The sequence below is a fragment of the Apus apus genome, chromosome Z, assembly GCF_020740795.1.
Source record: "Apus apus isolate bApuApu2 chromosome Z, bApuApu2.pri.cur, whole genome shotgun sequence".
Taxonomy (NCBI): domain Eukaryota; kingdom Metazoa; phylum Chordata; class Aves; order Apodiformes; family Apodidae; genus Apus; species Apus apus.
Genome location: NC_067312.1, coordinates 48,150,154 through 48,172,847, shown reverse-complemented (window position 1 = coordinate 48,172,847; position 22,694 = coordinate 48,150,154). Strand labels below are relative to the sequence as shown.

At 37.0% G+C, this 22,694-nt stretch overlaps 1 protein-coding gene across 1 annotated transcript in view; it reads left to right on the top strand.

Annotated features, from left to right (window-relative positions):
• Positions 1-22,694, top strand: part of ADAMTS19 (ADAM metallopeptidase with thrombospondin type 1 motif 19) — a 137,604-nt gene that overhangs the window by 54,110 nt on the left and 60,800 nt on the right. The window contains exons 7-8 of the mRNA XM_051643675.1: positions 1,734-1,777; positions 16,738-16,843. Coding sequence (XP_051499635.1) covers positions 1,734-1,777; positions 16,738-16,843 — 150 coding nt within the window. The remainder of the gene's footprint in view (positions 1-1,733; positions 1,778-16,737; positions 16,844-22,694) is intronic.

Sequence of the window (22,694 nt, the reverse complement as noted above, 5' to 3'; positions counted from 1 at the left end):
ACTCCAGCTGGTCACTGACATAGAGGGTGACTCCCTTCTTATCTCCCCTGCCTGACCTGTCTAAAGAGCTTGTATCCATCCATTTCCACACTCCAGTCATAGGATTCTTCCCACTATGTCTCAGTGATGCTAATAATATCATAGCTGTGCAGACAGGCACATGTTTGTAACTTATCTTGTTTATTTTCCATGCCAGGAACACTTACACAGAGGCATTAATGTTGGGCCCCTATTGAATCTGTCTTACTGGCTGGCATTACATTCTAGTGTATTTTAGGCATTCTCCTGCTGGCCTGTGATCCTTCTCCAGGCCCAGGGTGTCTATTACTCGCACTGGCCTCAAAGTGGTAGCAGTTGGAGGGATTGATGATGCCCTCACCTGGCAACTCCATTTTTGTTTATAGCACTGCTGTTTTACTTCTCTACCCTGTGGTTACCCTCTCACGTGGCAATGATCACTGGAGAGTCAAAAGCTATATAACCCCGTGTCTCTGCCTGTGTGGCCTTCACAAAGTGTCAGAATTTTTCCAGCCTCTTCTGATTGCTTTTGGGTCAATATCAGTGGGTGGGAATAGCCTGTGAGAAACAAACAGGCAAATAGCTCTTGGAGTAGTTACATTTGTAAAAATGGTAAGTATCACACTAATCTACTCTCTCATCTCAAGCACCAAACTTTTAGTTCCTGGGAAATGACTGGTTTTATGTGTGTATGTATGTTTATCATTATCAATCTATTTTTGTATCTATGTAGCTTTATAGACAGAATACAAAAATGGAATTTCCCTGACTGATTTTGTCCCTCTCTAAAAATAGATATAATTTCTCTGTGGTACAGCTGAAGATCAAAAACTTTATCAGAGTACAGAAAGGAATGAAGTTCAGGCAACTAGGTTGCTAGGTTTGCTTAGATGCTGTACATGGAGGTTTTTTGTTGTTTGTTCCCCATTGGTTCCCTCCTCTCCTCCCTAGTTCATGCATATCTGAGCAGTCCTATTTTTACTTAAAATTAAAAATTATCATGAGTTATAAACAGCCCAGGAAAACCAGCTTTTCCTTTGCTCTTCTTATACCTTTATTATATATCTCTGAGAACAGGCAGAGTAAGTGTGAAATTAAAACTAATCCCAAGGGGATGGTGTTTAGCACAGAGACAAACTACTTACTCCACTTCATGCAACTGAGCAATTTTCTTTATAGAGCTATGGCTGGACTGAAATCTGTGTTGGAGATAGGATAGTCTTCTCCCAGTGAGTTAATTTGTAAATCTTCCACTACTAGATTGGGATGCAGAAGAAATGCTTCTGCAGAATGTGTTCCTATTAGTAATTTTAACCATTGACTTTCTAGCACAAAAACTTTCTGACTCAATTTGTGATCTAAATGCTAATTAAAATGCTAATTACAAAGATATTTTCACTTCAAATGAAAGACAGACTAACTTTAAGTGTGTTACATGTCAATGTAATTGTATGTACATAAATTAGGTGCAATGGACTTTAAGTATATGGTACATGTTTTGTCACCTGTCTACTCCTAAATCTATTCTGAGAATAAACTGAAGTTTAAATATTCTATGTAATCCTTGCTTTTGCTTTCCCCTGCTCTTCGTTGGGATAACAATGTTCTGTATTTATTCATGGAGCCGTACAAAATATTTGTAAATAGGTCACACAGTTGTTGTAAGTCTGACAGCTTGGCTTACTTAACATTTTTCTTTCCCCCCCCAATTTTAGGAAGGATTTCTGTGTGCATAAAGACGAACCATGTGATACTGTTGGTAAGTGAATAAACATAAGAGATTGTGTTCATAAAATAGGTGTCACGTAAATAGAGATGTGCATCTAAAAGATAACAACAGGGTTGGTGATGGATAGGAGTAGCCAGATAAAATGCAAAATACATCTCAAATGCCAATAATACTTTTTTAGATTTGTGTATGCTTCTAGCTAATGTACATGTTTAAGTAGAGTATTTCCATTCCATTCATAGAGCAAGCTTTTAATTTTTTTCTTTGTAATCGCACTAACAGATTAATACAGAATTATTTTATTATTCTTAATTAATCATATGAAGCTAAATGAATGTATTTGGGTTTTTTATGCAGTTTATTATTTTTTCTTTGTGAGAATATGTATGTTGTTTAAAAGAAGTTTCCATAGAATGTTATCTAATAGAGTGAGACAGTGTTTATGAACTATGTAACTTCACTAGAGGATGTGAGCTGTTCTACCAGGCATGTTCGTACATCTTCAGTTAAAGCAAGTACTAGCTGCACTGATTTTTTCTATTAATAGTTTTTAATTTATTGGGAGGACATTTTTTCAGTGTAAAGGTCTGGTAGAAAAGGTAGTAAAAGCTACCAATTGTTCTGTTCAGTTGTAATTCTGGGTAAAAACATGCCATGACACTAAATGAAGGTTGTTATGGTATGTTTTTGCCCTAGAATTTCATTTGGGTAGTAGAAGCATTTGAAAGTTCTAGATGTAAATACAAGTATTCAGAACCTAAATTATTTCAGTAAGATTAGGAAGATAGTAATGGACTAATTGGACTGATGTCATACTTGTATTCCCTCTTACTTAGAGAAGATTATTTTGTTTTCCTGTTTAATATCCATAGCAAAGGTTTGAGGAGAATTCTTGTATGAACTGCATGACCTCACTTCTTGCTGTTTGGTTTGTTTTTGTTTTTTCTTTTACTGCTGTTTCATCCCAAGCCTATGTGAGTGTGTCTGTGGGGTGGATATCAATAAAGAATCATTCTAAATGAAGAATGAATGTTTCTCACAGCAGTTAGTGGTTAGGAATTCAGAGTCTTCTTCCACAAAACAATATCTTGGTTTTAGGTGAATTTTGTATGTGTGTTTGGTGTTCAGAGGCACTTATTTTTGTCTGGAAAATGAAAAAATGTTTCCTTACAGCTGAATGAGAAAGCAATGTGACAAGAAGTTTTCGATTATCTTATGCTGATCTAAGCTGAAGATCAAACCTGAGTATGTTCAGAATATCAAAATCAGGACAGGCTGCTGTCTGAATTTCACAGAGGAAGTGAATGTATTCAAAGATTTTCCCTGAAAAAAGTTTCCTCTTTGATTAAGCCCTGGACGTAATGGAAAGACTATTTATCTCTGAATTTGTTAATGGAATTGTAAACACAATTGAACTGACTCAAGTATCAGTCTTTCACAATTCTCTGATGAAGAAGCTTGGATGAAACTTGAAAACGAGACTGTGCATTAATCACAAGTGCACAGGAAGTTAAGTGTTTGCATTCTTAACATAGTGATAAATAAAATGAAGTAGAGACCTTCAGAGGCAGTCTAGTTTGGCATTTTGTGGAATGGCTGTTGTGGTCTTTCTGACTGTATTGTTTGAGTTTAATTTGGGAATTTAAACACAGTTCATGTGCATAGTTCTTTCCATATAACTACAGTTGTGCAGCAAAAGATAAGATCATTAAGTGCCTGTTGTTTTATCAGTTATTTTATTAATTTAATCATTAGGTTTCCAGATGAATATAGTGCCTTTCCATAAGTTTAGTGTATCATTTCTTCCATGCACATTTACAGTACTGTGAGTCCATGTTTACTCCTGAGAATGTCTTTCTGAAGCTCTGCTTTCCACCATCACTCATGAACTTGTTGAAGGAATCATAGAATCATAATATGTTCAGATTTGGAAGGGACCTCTGGATCATCAAGTCAATCCCCCTGCCAGAGCAGGATGGAATCATAGAAAGGGAGTGAAAAAACTAAGGCGAGCTTTGTGCATTTCTCTTGAAGATAATTTTTAAATTATCTTGCTGACGTGGATGTATTACGTCAGTATTTTTAAGACTGAAGATTTATATGCAAAATTGTTGAAAGTTCAGATAGGTAGGTCGTTGTTTCATTTTGGCATCTTTTCTTTTACTTTTGATTTCCCTAGAAGAACCCAAATGGTGATTTTTAGTCTTAAATTAGATAACAATAGTTTGTTGAAAGCTAAGGAAAAGCAGTTTGATCTTACTATAGATCTTCATGCAACACATTTATGTAGGAAACAGGGATGCTTAACATGCTGTAAATTATAGAATTTGCCAAATAAAATAGATTAAAAAGGCTAATGTAGTATCAACTGCACAATTCCCCAGCTTCCAGAGGTTGGAAGAACTCCAAAAGAGTACACCTCAGTACAGACCTTTGTCTACCACAGAGTGCAATAAGACAACTCTCTGTGAAATGTCAACATAAGTGTACATGTACATGAGGCAGTAAAAGTAATCTTTGTAGCACATTACACAATCCAGAAATGGAAGTTATGAGAAAGGAACATTTACAGGATGGACCTCATTATTGGAAAGGTTCATCGTGTTGGATCATAGTTCTTTTCAGTGATGGAAACTGAACAGAGAAATACTGGTTTTATTATTTATTCATTAAATGCCAAGACTCACAGCTTTCAGACTGGATGTGAATACCTACTTAAGCCAGATTGCCTAAGTGCCAGTATTCTGTTATATAGGCAAAGTTTTCATATATTTAGGTGGCAAATAATACATTTCTTTGTGCTTCCAGTCTTTTTCTGTTCCGAGTACAGAGCTTATGCGCTCTTCAATTACTGCTTTTTCATTGTCTCCTAAAATAACAGAGCGATTTACATTAAGATGTCATGGTTAAAGGTAACATTAACCAAGAACTCTATTAACCAGAAAAAATGTTCACATGACATCAAAAACATGTGTCAAAACTCCCTAGAAATATATCATTCATTTTTGATTTTGAAACAAAATTAATGGTGCCAGTCTTCCAAATGTTCCTTCACAAAAGCAGTTAAGGTGAACAATAATTTTATTTTTCCATAATGATAAAAAACATGTATTGGAGTGTTTGACAGATTTTTACATTCTTAATCAAGAAGAAAAAATTCTGTGTAGTTTGGTGATCACATTGTGTTTGAGTATTTGATACTTTTGAAAAGTAGGCAGAAATAGAAGAACTAGTTCTGGAATTTGATTTGATTTTCTAATGTGTTGAAGTTTATAAATTAGAATGTCCTTGTTTTATGCTTTTTAAAGTTATATTAAGTATTGTACTACTACTAAAAATGTTTGGAAAACTGATGAAACCAGGGGAGTTGTGGGGCTGCTTTCTTACTTCACAAGGTGAATCTGGAGTAACTCGTAAAACAATAACCTAGACTCTCATGTGATATCAGGCAACCTAAGTCAAGGGATTTTAGCCGAGGTATTCTGATTTCAGTATTGTCAATTGTCACAGACCCTGTCAAATTCCTTCTGCGTGGAGAATCATGAGGCAATTATTTTAGCCTCAGAGTTGACCAGACCCAAATGTTCTTTGGCTTCCTCTGGTTAGTTGGCAGCAGCACTCTTTGATTTTTTACTCTGCCATTCTACTCATGTGTATGCTCCCTGTCTCCTATTACTACACAGAAGTGAGATCCTGTTCCTTTGACATTGATTCTTACAGCTCCTCTGTAGCTTAAAGAGAGGCTTCAGACCTTGCTTTATTGATCATTAGGGACATACTATGATTAAAACAGAGGATTTGTCAGGGGATTGAAACAATGTGATGATATTTATATATAAAATTTACCTAAGCAAATGAATGAATTTGTTTAGATCAGTAATTGTCCAAGACTCCTCGTCTAGGAGACAACTGGTTTTTTGTCATTATGGCATTTTTTTTCCTCCAAACAGGTTTCATTAGCTTAGTCAGAGGAACCTATCTTTTAAACTTGCGGTGATTTAGGGTGTTGTTCTTTTTCTTGTGTAGACAGTTAAAAATTATGAGTGCAGATGTCAACAAATTTCTGAAGCATCTAAGAAAGAGTGCAGTTGTCAATTTTCAGAAAATTAAGTCTGTACTAAGAGAATTAGCACAAAATGTAAACTGGGGGCTGGTATGTGCTATACTCATCTTGTGCATGCATATTCTGGTATTATTGAATATAAGTAACTGAAAAGAGCAGTGATACATAGGACAACTTGTTAGTGGGTTCTTGTACAATTCTCAGTACCAACAGGTTGTATCTTCTATGCAGCTCACTATTTGCATCAAAGCTGTAAGTTTAGATTGACGGGTAGGTTCTAGCAGGGCACTTGAGTACTTTTGATGGCCTAAAAATGTTCAGGAATGCATAGTGTTTTTCTCTCAGCAGTATAATCTCAAAATGGTTTTGAAAAGGTGTAGGAATAATCATAATTGCTACAGCTGGAAATACTGGCAGGCCGAATTATCTGCACAGGATAAATGAATTAGCAAGTAAGAGAATCAGGAAGGGAACCCATTATGTTCTTCCTCTCCATTTTGCCTATTATATCATGTGCATTTCTAGTGCCAATGATGTGACTTTTAAGAAAATGTTAATTTTTATATGTAACCATATCACTCTAAATTGTAAGGCTACAAGTAAATTCATCCTTAAAGAGCATGTAGAATTTGAAAATAATTTCAGACAAAAAAACTTCCATTCTACTACTTTAAAGCTTTTGCTTTAGTGATACTATTCTATGGTGAATTTTACTTGCAGTTTCTGCTGGTAAGTTTTTATTGAAGATAGACCATTCCAAATACCAGACCCTAAGCACCTGGATACTTGTATTATCCCTTGCCTTACGCTATCTGATTCTTCAGGTAGTATCTTCTCTCATCCCTTGTCTATAGTCCACAGTTGTACAACTCATCCTCTCTAAAATGTTATGACCATAGTTAAAGTTTTGGAAGCTAGTAAAATGTCCTTGTAACACTGATTGCAACAAAATGGAAGACAGAAAAGTAGCATTTCCAGATTCAGTTACTGTAAGCCTTTTACTGCATGCAGTTGAAAAAATATGTCTCTGTTAAAAGAAGGTCAGGAATTTTCTCTGCATGTATAAATTGAGTTCCATTTGGCCTAATGTACCAGAATTATGAGTCATTTAAAAAATAGCTTTTGTTTTAAATAGAGTGACCTGAGCTAATTGTTTCGATGCTATCTTCTACTGCAGCAGGGTGAAACTTGTTTTGTTTTTTTTAAATCTTTGACTGACACACCTATATTGTTCTGTCCAAACACATTTAATTTAAACTGATACAATTTGCTTATTCTTTTACTCCTGTTTGAAATTTGCAAGTAATAGGATGTTTGAGGAACAGTAAGTGGAGCTTTTCTGAAGCTTTATGAAACACAGAGTATTTGATTGATCTTGAAGGAGTGAGTGTAAGTGCAATGTTCTGATTGTGGTTTCCTGGACAAAAGGTAATTAATTACAGTTTTCTAATGCTATTTTTTATCTTATGGTATCACAAAAGAGCAGGGTGTTCTTAAATAAGTAAACTATGAACTTTAAAAACTGTATCATTTGGTATCCTGCGCTTTCAGATACCATTTTCAGTTAAAGCACCAGCTACAAGAGCATTGTTTCACAAAAATGCACGTCCATCTAAACTATTTACTAGTAAGCACATTCCAGTAAAATGCTGACATTGCAATCTCTAAACAGCTCCCTTAAAAACTCATCAGACTTTTTTTTAGCAGAATGGTACAACTGTAGTATATTACAATTTTTTTACTCTGGCAACAGCTAGTATTGCAGAGAGAAAAACAATAGCAGAGAATTGAGGCACCATCAGGTCTTAATCCTGTTGCAAAGGATCTAAATAGCCTGGATACAAATAATGACCAGTAAGGAGCAAGGCAAACATCTCTACAATAAAGATGACAAAACCAAATGAAGTGAAAGAACACATCTTCCATCCAACTTAGCAAAATGCCAGAGTTATTTACTTTTGTTTTCTAACATGAAAGCTGTAAATCTTAAATACAAAGGTCTTGGCCCTTTCCTCTAAAACTTACCTCCGGGGACAAAGGTTTAGTCCAGCCTCATGCGTTAAGGGATGCAACAGAAACAGGGAATTAGGCAGGTTATCTTTGCCCGGTGGAGGTTAATGCTGAAATATTGAAGCTGAGTGATTAGGGCTTATTACCAATGAACAAGCAGCTGAAGAAGTTGCACAGAACATGGGCCGGAGCACTGCAGAAGTAAACTTAAGTTTGTTTCCCTGTACTTCCTTCTCTCTGTCCATCTGGTGTCCCTTCTCTTATCCAGAAAATTGCCAGTCTTGCTTAGCTGCACTTAGCCTGACTAGCTATGGGAGTGGTAACAGTGAACTCTCTCATGCTGAGCCATATGCTGCTGTGGCTGAACTTCTGTGGGTGCCTGATGTTGTTCATTTAAAGCTTGTTCAACTACCTGTGTGCTTCAGAGCAGGACTCCTTGTGACATATTCCCTGTAGGCAGGCTCAATCTTTCTGCCTCTCTAACACTTCATGTGGTAAAACAGGATGGGATTACTCGACCCTGCACTGTGTTTCTCCAGAGGAAGGGAAGGGTGGGAAGAGGTGCTGCCACTGTGTTTTCAGTGAGCATATTAAATTTAAGTGGGATAAAGAAGCAGGGGAACTCTGTCCCTTCTCTTCTAGGCCCTTCCCATTTTCAGAACCAGATCCTGCATCATGTGTCTGTTTTCCTAGAACATACTAACAAATGACTCTGTTTTTTATATTCACTAGAAAAGTTTGGGGATTTTGTTTGTTTTGTTTATTAGTTTCTTCTCTTTTGTTGAGGCACAATTGTGGAAGAAATGTACTTAAGGCAGTTAAAAATAATACTGCAGGTCATTCAAATACTGACACTTGCACAAAGTAAAGAAAATTTCTGATTGGTCAAGGTAAACAGGAGGCCTGTTATTTAAGGTATATCCTAAATTTGACATGCATTTTTGGGAACAGGTTTCTCCACAACACAAGAAAGGCTGAAAGGGGGGTTGACGAGTACTGGAAAGAATGGCGTATAGTACATATGTATAGGTCCTGACATACATATGGCAGAGGAGATGGGTGGGGAAGGGGGATTGGTAGTCCTGTCAGTCTTGGAGGGGGAAATGTAGGAGGCATGCTTAGAGAATGAAATCAGTGCCGGTTAGAAAGATGAGTTCTGCAAGGTGTGTGCATACATCTGTTTTTTGGAACATTTTAGCATTTCACACAGTCAGGTTGAATGTTGGTGAAAAGGGTTATACATAAAGAAATACTACTTGAAGTTGCCTTTTTAAAATTCTGTTGACTGAGGTCTCTCGTACCTGGAGATGTACACCTATCCCTCCAGCTGAGAACTGTGTCCAGGATTTTTTTTCTGATATTCATCACTAATGTATTACCTTTGTTTATTTTGTTGTGAACACTGCTGTCCCATGTGCTGTGACAAATTCAGAGTGCGAGCACAAGCAGTTGGATGGACAGACTGGAGAGAAGCAACCACAGCAAGTTTCTCCCAGTTAGGCATAGGTACAGTCTGTTAAACATTCTAGGTAAAAAATACTCTCTGACGTTTGTTCAAGCTTACTGCTGTGCAAAATTTGCAAAAATCGTAAGAACATTGTAAACTTTCAGCTTTTGCCTTGCTATCATACAAAACATGTCCTGTGTAAAGGAAAGATAATTTTTGTCAGTAAGATTGCTGTCACTCAGAGAACTGGATTCACCATTTAATCTGCAAAAGACTTTCTATGGAGATTTCTAGTGTTTAACATAATCTAAGCCATTTATATAACTTCTACAATGTGTATAATTTTGCATTCACACAACATTGTCTTTTACAGCAAGATCATTATAGTAAGTTCACTGACCTGTATATAAAGGAACACCTGATACAGTGAGAGCAGGAGAACTTTTTAAGTGCTTTTGTGGAAAAGCTAGCCATGGAAATCTCACTGAATTTCACTTCATGAACTTTTGTATGGAAGTGTTTTAGTTAATAAAATTTGAACTATATAGAAGTGTAGAATTGCAGAAGTTCTGTATAAAATGCTATTCCTATGTTAGTACAGTGTGTCTGGTATACAAATCCCTTCAATAGACAGGATTTTTTTTAACCATTGGGGAAATTTTGACTTTCACATTTTACAGAATAAAGCTTATTTTATTGATGAGTTACATGTCTGTCAGTGCAACAAAACAGAACCTAATTAGATGTGAATTCCAATAAATGAAAAACAAAACAAAACAAAACAAATTAATAGAATTTAGCCTAACTCATGTGTTATGAAATGTGGAATGAATTATGCATGCTTGGTGCAGTTTCTCAGGAAAGCAGAACAATGTAGGACTACAATACATGTGCTCAGTCATATCCAAACATCTGCTATTTCAAGCCTCAACTTTATTCTTTTTCTAGACATATTAAATTTAAAAAATTATCAAGATTCTTGATTTCAGTAAAACTTAGAACGCAATCCCATCTTACCTTGCCTTGTTTTACTGAGTTGGACAAAACGGCAACACTCCAGTGAGACCAGGGAGGTAGATTTTCACGCCAAGGGTGTTGAACCTTTGTTTCCAAGCTGTGTTGTAACTCTGACACAAAATAACTAGGTTACAACATGTTCAATTGTATTGTTTTCCATTGTTATATTTTAAATGTTTAATGCTTAATTAATCTCAACAGTAGTAAGGTAACACAGAATAGATCTCTCTGAATCAACTCTTGATGGCAATTTTGTAATCACTGAGCTTACTTTTAATTACTGACCACTTACCATATGTAAAACCAGTTTCTGGCTTTTTAAATAACAAACTTCTACTTTGCTTTGGAAAGCCCCATTCAGTGTATTTGCCAAAGAAGGAATATGTCTCCTTTTCAAAGTCACATCTTATTTGATACAGCAGAGTTCCATGAAGCTTTCATAAAGCACTCATGCATTCATATGATTTACCAATGTAATTTAAGGACTGGATGTCTTTATTGTGTAAGTCCTTAAAGCAGAATTTTCTACTTCTATGCTGAAGTATACTTGTAAATTTAGATGAAGATTATTCATAATTTTCTATGCTATCCAAAACAAACCTTCAGAAAAACTGTTTCTGCAAATCATGCCATGAGCAAGTTACACTAATGGATCAAATTAGTTCCATTTCTTAGAAGACTGAATTATTGCTCAGAAAGATTGTATTTAATGTTTCTTTTATATTAATAGTATGATAGAATATAAAGGAAATCTTTATTGCACACTACAACATACACTGTAATTTTTCACACTTTCTTGTGAACAGAATGACTTAGGACCTCTTCAACATCAGTTATACACAATTTAACCAAGTTTCTTTCTGTTTCTAGATTACAAGTGCAAATGAAAGTCAAATGAGGAGGAAGAGGACTCTTTTATTTTTCAATTTATGCCTTTTTTCTCTTAATTCTCCAGTATACAGTTTTCTTTTGTATCTTTTTCTTTTCCTGATCATGAATGTTTTTACGGACAAGCTTCCCACTTGGTGATGTTGCCTTTACAGAAAAAGAAGTAGGCAATTAAAAGATTAAAAAGTATACTGGCTGTACTCAGTGGTCTTGTTACAGTGTATTATTTCTTTAAATTTTTAAAACTTTTAAAAAATATGTTGCTTAAAAGTTTAAAAAACAAGACATGGGAATTATCTGTCATCTTTGACATTAGAAGGAGATGCCCTTGTATTCAGAGCTGCCTCGCTTTTTAGATTATTTGGAGTAGGGGTGATCTGGATATGATGCTTTCATATGGATTGAAGCATTCTGGATAGTTCAGTGTAAAGATGATGAGAATTGTAGGTGAACATCATGATACTAAAAAGATAATGAAAGAGCAGATTAAGTTAGGTATCACCACAGAATCATAGAATCCTAGGGGTTCGAAGGGACCTCAAAAGATCATCTAGTCCAACCCCCCTGCCAGATCAGGGTCACCTAGAGCACATCACACAGGAAGGCGTCCAGGCGGGTTTTGAATGTCTCCAGAGAAGGAGACTCCACAACCTCTCTGGGCAGCCTGTTCCAGTGCTCTGTCACTCTCACAGTAAAAAAAAAAATTCTGATATTCACCTTAAACCTCCTATGCTCTGATTTGTATCCATTACTCCTTGTCCTATCACTGGTCATCACTGAAAAAAGCTTAACTCCATCTTCTTGACACTCACCCTTTACGTATTTGTAAACATTGATGAGGTCACCCCTCAGTCTCCTTTTCTCCAAACTAAAGAGACCCAGCTCCCTCAGCCTTTCCTCATAAGGGAGATGTTCCACTCCTTTAATCATCTTTGTGGCTCTGCGCTGGACTCTTTCCAGCAGTTCCCTGTCCTTCCTGAACTGAGGGGCCCAGAACTGGACACAATATTCCAGATGTGGCCTCACCAATGCAGAATAGAGGGAGAGGAGAACCTCTCTTGACAGACTAACCACACCCTTTCTAATACACCCCAGGATGCCACTGGCCTTCTTAGCCACAAGGGCACACTGCTGGCACAAGGTCATCCTCCTGTCTACCAGGACCCCCAGTACAAAGTAATGCATATGGAAGAAAAAAAGTAGTCTTTAGCTCATATGTATAAAATTACGGGCTTTGCTACCACTCAGAAAAGAGACCACAGAATTATAACGGGCAGTTCTCTGAAAATGTCAGATCTCTGATCAGCTGATGAAAAGTAATGTTAGGACTGGCTAGGAAAGAAGAGAGAACAATAAAAAATCATCATGCTGGTCAGGTACACCCGATATTTTTACTATATCCACTTTTGTCAGAAAGGCTAGTAGAGCAAGAGAAGGTAAGTTATGCAGACAGCTATAAGTTGTCAAAAAAGTGTAGTTGACATCTGCTTGAGGAGTTGCTAAATGTGCTGGATCTTCTCATTGGGCTAGCTGGTGGAGATCTAGAAAGGCATAGATGGCTTTGAGAAGATGAATAGAGCTTTCTATTTGAATTAGAATACCTCCTATGCAGTCTTCATGAAAAGACAAAAAGGTACTATTGTACACGGTTACACTCTGGAGCTGTTTGCCTACATGTTGAGGACCCAAAGCCAGAAGCAGTTTAAGATGGAATACCCAGATTCAAAGAATAAAAGCTTTGACAGCTGTTTAAGATGACAGCATGGATGCAGCTTCTAGCTTAGGGTATCCCTACAATACTTTCAGCAAAGACCAAGAGTAGACTGTGGGGAAAATTCACTTGTTGTCTTACTTGTTTATCCATCTTGAAAGAAGTATTTTCCATGTCAGCTGCATTTTAGAAGAAAAATTAGTGTCTTTGAACAGTTCTACCATCCATATAATAAAAAATTATATCTGTGGATTGTTTAAGGTTTTTACAACTGAGAGCCTAAAACTGTACAGTCACACATTCAGAATTTTCTCATGAGTATATATCATACCTAGATATGCCCTCCTAATTTTTAGACTTGAAGTTCAGTAAGGCCAAGTGCAGGCCCCTGGGCTGGGGCAATCCCAAGCACAATTAAAGGTTAGGTGGAAAATGGATTGAGAACAGCCCTGAGGAAAAGGACTTGAGGGTGTTGGTTGACAAGAAGCTCAATGTGAGGTGGCACTGTGGACTTCCAGCCCAGAAAGCCAATGGTATTCTAGGCTGCATTAAAAGAACCATGGCCAGCAGATCAAAGGAGTTAATTCTCCCCCTCTATTCTGCTCTCATGAGACCCCACCTGGAGTACAGTGTTCAGTTCTGGAGCTCCCAACATAAGAAGGACATGGAACTCATGTAGAGAGTCCAGAGGAGGGCCACAAAGATCATCAGAGGTCTGGAGCACCTCTCCTGTGAAGACAGACTGAGAGTTGGGGTTGTTCAGCCTGGAGAAGGGAAGACTCCAGGGAGACCCCAGAGTGTCCTTCCAGGTGCCCTGAAAGGGGCCTACAGGAAGGCTGGGGAGGGAATTTTTTTTTAAGGGCTTGTAGTGAGAGTAGATATTAAAAAGAAATTCTTTAGTTTGAGTGTGGTAAGACACTGGAGTGGGTTGCCCATGGAAGTTGTGGAAGCCCTCTCCCTGGAGGTGTTCAAAGGCAGGTTGGATGGGGCTCTGAGCAACCTGGTCTAGTGGGAGGTGTCCCTGCCCATGGCAGGGGGGTTGGAACTAGATGATCTGTAGGGTCGCTTCCAACCCAACCCATTCTATGACTCTGTCATATGGTACAACATGAAACTGCTTCATGACTTTTAGTTAGCAGATCCAACAGCAGGATTTGGCTTTCACAAATGAGGTTCACTTTGATTAATAGGGGAAGAGTCATTAGCATTATTTGCATTTTACGCTTTTGGTCATTTCTAGAATCAGAAATCTAATCTAAATGAAATGCAGGTCATAGATTTTGCGTATTACACTTTAACAGGTTAAATAAAATATTTCATTCAAGGAATGCCAAGTCTAAAAATGTACCAGTGATTTATATTGAGTATTGTTGACAATGCCTACTACTACTGACTGCTTCATCTGCAGAATAGGTATGAGACTTGCAACATGCATAATTCTTTGAGAATTAACTGAGGGGCAGGCAGGATGTACTGACCAGTACTCCTGTTGCTGCATGAAAAGACATTGCTAACATACTTCAACCTGCCATTTTAGAAACAAAAAGAAGGTTAGGGGACTTCTTTTCCTTACAGAAAACTAGAGAGCATCAGGCAGTTTTCGTTTAGTACTTGACATCAACAGGCAGAGGGACGTTTGCTGATCCCAGTAAGTAAGTTTTACCCAACTGAGAATAGTGATCAGTAAGTGTTGTGGTTTAATGCCAGATGACAACTAAGCTCCACACAGCTCCTTGCTCCTTTCTCTTCTTGTGAAATGGTAAAAATGAGAAATCTCATGGGTGGAGATAAAAGCAGTATAATAGCATTAATAAAAATAACAAATAACAATAACAAATACTTTGTAATAAAAGTGAAATTAACAGAGAGAAATAAAATCCTGGAAAGCCAAGTGATGCAACTGAAAATTATTGCCTACCACCAACCAACCAATGCCTAGACAACACATGAGAAGCAGCCCACCCACCAATCTCCCCCTCTAGTTTTGTTGCTGATCATAAGATACAGAATATCTCTTTGGTCAGTTTGGCTCAGGTGTCCTGGCTGTGTCCCCTCCCAAGGTTTATCTGTGCCTCCAGCCTCCTTGCTGGTGGTGGCATAAAGAAACAGAAAAAGCCTGGACTCTCTGCAAGCACTGTTCAGCGATTAGAATAACATCCCTGTAATATCCCTGTATTTCCAGCATAAGCCACAGCACCCTACAAACTACTCTGAAGAAAATAACTATTGCAGCCAAAAGCAGAACAGTAAGGAAGGTATTTCTAAACATTTTTCATTACAGTAACGTGAATGCCCACAACATTTCAAAATGCAGCACTGGATTTTTCCTATAGCAACAGTAATTTTTCTCTTTTGTAAATCTCTGTTTGCTGAAATCAAGACCCTAATGTCTGCTTCTTTTGGTATTTTTACCAGCTCTACCACTTAGAGCTACAGGATTAAAAGCAGCTCTGTCTTTTTCAGTTTGTTCATTAAAACTTGAAAGAAAATGCATGTAATTGTGGAACTGCAAGGCGCAAAATTATTTTACAGAATCACAAAATATTAGGGGTTGGAAGGGACCTCTGAAGATCATTGAGTCCAACCCCGCTGCCAGACCAGGACCAAAAAACTACACACGACTAGGGCTAATAGCTCAGAAGGGCATCTAAACAGGCTCCATTTTTTCTCCCTTCTCCAGAAAGAAATAGCGAAAGTTTAAATAATCTGCCTTATTCAAATCTAATTTGTAATTGTATTGTTCAGTTCTGAACAACTTTGTCACCTGACTTCTGTGTGCAAAAGCTTTCAATGAGCTCTTGAGAGCAACACTGCCAGACTAATGATGGGGTTACTAATTTGAAGTTCATGTTGAGGATGAGGCATTGTGCTCACAGACCGACAAGTACTTGGATTGTAAGATTTACTTCTATCTTCTTAACTTAGAATACTAATTATGAGTAAATTTCAAACTGTCAAACATTTCAAACTTGACCTTTACATGCAAATATCTAGTAAATGTGGATCCAAAGGACATCATTCCACTGAAAGGGTGTCCCTGGGAAGAAGGCCAAACAGTTGAAACAAGCAGTTTGACTGCTTGCTCCAAGAATTCAAACAAGTGATGACAACAGGCCTTCACTAAATGTATTTGTGGTACAAAAAAAATTACTGTTAGCCAATTTAAGCTGCCTGTTCCTTAAGCAATTATGATTGCAGACATTCTAACTTTTAGGAGCTGAACTTGAACTCAGGCTTCTATTTTTTGAAAACTTAGTTATGATACTGTAGAGGCATTATAGCCTCTACAATAATGTGTTTGTCAGCCTGCAGTCTCCTACAAATTCTTCTAGTTCTGTAACGTCTGACTCTTTTACACATTTTTAAAATCAATTACTTGCTGAACACTGTGTCAGTACTTAACAAAGATAATGTAGGGACACAGTTCTGTGCTTTGCATTTTGTTCTTCTGTCAGAGGAAATAGCTGTTCAGATTTGTGCCCTATTGTTATAAACACCTGTTTTCATTTAGAGTAATATTGATGTCCATATGTGTGTTATATCACATCTTGTTAGGGTACCTAGCACGGCTTTTAAGGAATGTATTTTCTTAACGTTGCAGTCTGTTTTCAGATAATATTACTATCAGGAAATATTACCACTACTTGCAATTTCTTTGTTATCTTTTATACAATTTTGTGCTAAAAATGGTTGTTCTGGCTTATGGGTAAGAAAACTTCCATCAGTTACCTGTTTATGTATTTGGATGGCTCTGATCACAATAAGGTTTCAGACCTGCTTGAGGTCAGTAATGCCATAGTACATACAGTTAGTAGTAACAAAAAATAATTTAATGTTATGATTGTGTTTCCTAGGCATAGCATATCTGAGTGGAATGTGCAGTGCAAAACGAAAATGTATAATTGCAGAGGACAATGGTCTGAATCTTGCTTTTACCATTGCCCATGAAATGGGTCACAAGTAAGTACATTGATAACAAACAGTAGTATTTGTTTGCATGTAATATTACGATTGTTTGATTAATTTGATTGTATATTTCAGTTTTTCCTCTTTCTTTTAGGCAGGCTTTTAAATTTTATGAAAATTTTGGAAGGCATTGTTTTTTGTATTAATAATAATTGACATGTATTGATGTACAGTATGTAAATTAAGAAAATGTTTACAGCTTGGAGTCTTTATAGCTACATAGTTACTAGGTTAGCTGAAAGGACTGACATTGTCTAGAGGAAAAGCAAGTGCCCCAAGATGTTTTTTGTCTTTTGAGACTGTGACATTGTATATCAGATCCAGTTCTAACTGTTGTTGGCAACAATATTTTAATGAGATCATGAGTTGAAGAGTCCATATTTAATTTGGCTTTCTCAGAATAAATCCCAGTAAAGTGTGTAATGGTCACTGGTCATCACAACATTAATATTGTTTTTCCTCCCCTTAACAGAAAAGGATGACAAAGTGAAGGTCAAAGTGACTATCCTTCACAGCTGGATTAGATGTTTTTACTCTTTCCATGAGGAATTTGGAGCAAAAGTGAAACATTCTCATGTTGTAATAATAATTTTTTTAAATGAAAGTTGTATTTGATTCTTGGCTTCAGTACTTTATAAAGAAAAATAAATAGGAGAGTCCTGATTTTAAAATGAAATTAAATTAAATAAAAGGCAAGTATGTAATTTTTACTGCTCCTGGTATCTGTGTACAAATATTTAGAATAGCAGCTTCACAAAACAACAGAGATAGAAATTTTGTTAAATTGTTTGAATCTTGGAATGTTGAGGTTAGTTATCTAGGGACAAACATTTGAATTAAAAGTTATTTGATTTAAATGTGTTCAAAGGTGTCTAAGAGTAGAGGTCATAGCATCTAATGTGGAAACATGCAGTTGATTACAAGAAAGAATTGGAATTTAATTTATTTATTTTTTTTATTGGCATATCAAAGAAATTGGCAAACTGAAACAAATTCTGTAACTTGGAGGGAAAGGGTGATGTGAGTATGAGAGACTGATCTTTTCTGTTTTGTTTTTTGTTGGGGTTTTTTTGAGTTTTCTTAGCTGGAGAAAGCAACTCCATGTTAATATAAGCCAGCCTCTTTGAGTGGTAGTTAGAAGGAAAAACTGCAAAAGAATGAAGTGTTTCTGTTTGTAGCCACAGACTATCCTTTTTTCATTTTTTCACTGTAGTGTTTTCTAGTATTGGAAGGGTAGATGAAGACTCACTTTCTGTACACATGTTCTGCAACAATAAAACAAGGATAAGGGGAAAGAAACAATAGCTGAATATGATCTGCAGATAAGTTCACTGATGAAGTAAAACAGAAAATTGTTTGGGGCGTGTGTAATCATACTAAATAGTTTAGAGAAATATAAGTACTGCTTTATGCCCTGCACAATAAAAATACATTTAGATAATAAAAAGCTTGGCAGTACAATGAATGAGTTTGAAAAAAAGTAATCTTGATCAACAAGATGTGCTTCCTGAGAAATGGTAATATACAAAATCCTAAATGTTGAAAACAGGAAGCAGGTATAAAATTCTTGCAGTTAGGAATGATGTATTGGTTCAGTACTAGCAAATTTGAGAATCACAGAATGTTAGGAGGTTGAAAGGCACTTCTGGAGATGATCTTGTCCAATCCCCCTGCTAGAGCAGGGTTACCTACAGTAGATCACAAAGGAACACATCCAGATGAGTTTTGAATGTCTCCAGGAGAGGAAACTCCACAATGTGTCTAGGCAGCCTGTTCCAGTATCTTGTCACCCTCAAAGTAAAGAAGTTTTTCCACATGTTCAGATGGAACTTCCCGTGTCCATTGCCTCTCACCTGTTGCTGGGCACCAATGAAAATAGTCTGGCCCCATCCTCCTTACACCCACCCGTTAGATATTTATAGGCAGCCTTAGTCTTCTCCAGGATACATAGAACCAGCTCTCTCAGCCTTTCCTCATGGGTCAGATGCTCCATTCCTCTAATCACCTTTGTGGCCCTGTACTGAACTCTTTCCAGTAGTTCCTTTCCTTCATGAACGGGGGAGCCCAGAATTAGACAAGGTACCCCAAATACAGCCTCACCAGGGCATAATAGAGGGGGGAGGATAGCCTCCCTGCTGGCCACACTCTTCGTAATGCACCCCAGGAGGCCATTTGCCTTCTTGGCCACAGGGCAAATTGCTGGCTCATGGTTAACTTGCTGTCCACCAGAGCTTCCAGATCCTTCTCTGCGGAGCCCCTTTCCAGGATGCCAACCCCTAACTGCTACTGGTGCACTGGGTTTTTCCTCTCCAGGTGCAGGACCCTACACTTGCCTTTGTTGAACTTCATTATGTTCCTCTCTGCTAGCCTGTCCATATATCACTGATTGGCAGCAGAGCCTTCTGGAGTATCAGCCACTCTTCCCAGTTTTGTATCCAGCAAACTTGCTGAGGGTACACTCTGCCCTTTCATCCAGGTCACTGATGAATTTGTTGAACAGTACTGGACCCAGTACTAATGCCTGCGGAATGCCACTAGCTCCAACTGGAGTCTGCGCCATTGGTCACAATTCTCTGAGCTCTGCCATTCAGCCAGTTACTGTCCACTCATCTAACCCACATTTCGTAAGCTTACCTATGAGGATGTTATGGGAGAGAGTGTCAAATGCCTTGCTGAAGTCGAGGTGGACTACATCCACTGCTCTCCCCTCATCAACCCAACCATTCATACCATCATAGAAGGCTATCATATTGGTCAAGCACACCTTTTACTGATTGCTAGGCAGCTAAGAAAGAATCAGCTCAGGAAGAAATGAAGCACTGAGAGAGTGAAATAGCACTGTATCAGCATTTTAATAAGTCAAAAAGATACAGTAATTTTGTACTTGAAATTTAGAAGGTTAGTCAATCTTTCTTGTATCAAAGTATCAAGGCTTCCACATTTGCAAGACTATAATATTCCAGTATGGATTTATAGTAAATTTTACTTAGAATGGCATTTGGAAACTGAACAGCAAGTAACTGAACAACAACCTACAGGATGCCCAGGCTTAATTGATAGTCTGATACATTTAAAAGAGTTGTGAGAAAGTTGTAAAAATATCATAATAGTGTTAATATTTTTTCTATTCAGGAAACTTAGTTTGGCTGGGTTTTTTTGGTCTATTCACTGAGTGATAGCTCCAAGTCTTTTTCCCTATTACATAATTTTCTTCAATTTGAAGAAATGTTATGTGTCAGTGTTTTTCCTTGGCACACAATTAAAGTCATAAACCATAGATGTAACTGTTTGTCTTGAAATACTGCAGCTTACAGGGTGTGGTATGGGTGTCATATTTGCCAGATGTGAGTAGTCTTCCTCTACTATGTACAATATGTATCTGTCATAACTACATCTGTCACATCAAAGCTTAAAACTGTATACTTAGTCAAAGTACCATGATATGCTCTGTGTCTATATCCAGCTTCTTGAAGCATGCTGATAGAAATGTTGGCATGATAGAGAAGAAAGCAGCTGTTTAGCAAAAAAAGTTGCAAACTTAGCTTGTCAGTATCATGCAGTATATGTTGTATTTTTTAACCAGTTGTTTTCGGCTTCAAAATTTAATGAGTTGTCAACATTTTAGAGAACAAGCAGCACTTCATGAAAGAGAATATTCATTGTGTAAACGTATTTCTATTGATTTTTTTTTTCTTTTTATCATTGAATTACTAACCAGAAGAGTGAGGTTTCCTTGTCTAGTAGATTCTTTTTCTGAAGACAAAGTTGTTGTTTTTTAATTAATCTACCTTTTACCATCATATTTTTTATGTAGCTGGATTACTTGCCTTTCAATGCACTTTAAGATAAAGAATTCATTACAAGTAGAGCAATGTGTCTGATCTCATTTATGCAATGATCTGTGAAGCCCACACATGTTTAAAAATATTTATTAAAAAATCACACAAAACTTATTTAACTAACTGGAATTTAAAAAAACAACAACAAAAACAAAACAACACAAAAAATTAAACAACAAAACAACAACAAAAATAGCAATACATATCTTTTGCGTTAATTCTATACAATAGCTTATAGAAAGGTGCTAGTATTCTGTTTTCATAATTTTCTGTATAGGGATAGCAGTGTGATAGAACATTTTTTGTTGAAGAAGTACAATACAAGTACTAACAAAGTAATGGAGCTTCCATGCAGTCTGTTATATTCAAATGATTGGTGTTGTTTTCACTTTTTCAAGGGCATAGCCCCAGAACTTTTTGATCTTTCTAGCATTTATTACATGTAATGGTGACAAAAAAGAAAAAAGAGGAAATGACAGGGAGGATAACACTTTTTAATGAATAATTCTTTTTCAGTATTTTTATTATTATTTTAATGTAATACAATCCATTGTGTGTTTGTGTTTTTTTTGCTATAATGGAAAAAACCCCGTAGAATAATAGTCACAATAAATTTATGAAAGCTGTGTAACAATAATTTATAAAAATATGAATTTTGAAAGAAATCAGTGGCATTCTGATGCCATCACACATCAGAGGTATAAGCTGGTAGCAGCATTTATAGGTCCACTGTCTTCTTCATAAAGGGAGCATTCTTTTCAATAATTTTCAATTCCATCATCAGTTAAAATAGAACTATTATCCTGGATTTGCAATTTACACTAATCATGCCTCTACTACTTATATCTCCTGGGCTAAACTGTTATCTTTTAGTATTTGGGAAACTATATATTATACTGAATATTCAACAACCTACCCCTGGTCCCTTGGCTACTTCATCATGTGGATTTCATAATTCTTAATTCATCTCTTATTTCCTAACTTGTCTCACTGTTCATGACTGCATAACTGAACACTAGCAGTTCTTTTTTAATCTTTTCAATTCTAGGGGTGAATGAATAAATAATAAAAAACCTTCCACCTTGAAGAGTGTGGGATCACTGAGCAAATTCTTGATGCCACAAATGTAGCAGATGTAGGAGAATTTTGGAATCTATACTGAGAAGAAATATAAAAGTGTTTTACAATGCAGTCCTAGTTCCTTCCAGAAAGTATGTGCATAGACTTATTTAACTTATTTAAGGATACCATAGTGACTGAGGACTCTTTGTTGATACTTTAAAGAGCTTTTTTTTCTCGATACTCAGCTATAATCAAATTAAATCAAAGTGTAGTACTGTCATGTCCTGCACAGGGCAACCCAGGGATATTCGGATATTCAGATTGGACCCCATTGCTTTCTAAACTCCTTCTCAGAGAGCAGCCTTCGCGTGGCTGGATCCAACCTTTGTCTCAGACCTGGCCCTTCCAGGGAGAGTGATTCAAATGTCATGGTCCAAGGAAATGCTCAACCGTCCAATATCCCTTGATCAGATTAAGGTGAATCAACACTCAAGGTCTGTGTTTGAATATTAGGTTTAATTAAAGCTATAGAAGGAATACGGATAGATCAGTTATTATCTTAGGCTGCACGATCATAAAGGCTGACATTTAGATCACATATATGTTTAAGCTGCATAACCTGAAAAAAAAATCATGGTTAGGCCTTGCGTTACCTTATGGTGTTAGGAAGGGAGAGAGAGAGAGTAGAAGAAAAGTTTAGAGAGATAGATAATAGAAAATCACCAGTCCAGGATCCAGCATTGGGCCAGCCAACAGGGGAAAGTTAGTGTCAGTGAGGCTCCCCAAGCCCACCATTGCAGCCCCATGTTTTATAGGCCTAGTTTCCTTGTTTCACAAGGATGAGCAAGCATGTTTGAGTCATAAACCTGAGCAGCTGGAGTGGAGCTGCACCCCCTCTGCCCCTCCACCCTTATCTCAATCGCTGTACATGCAGCCTCAGGCCA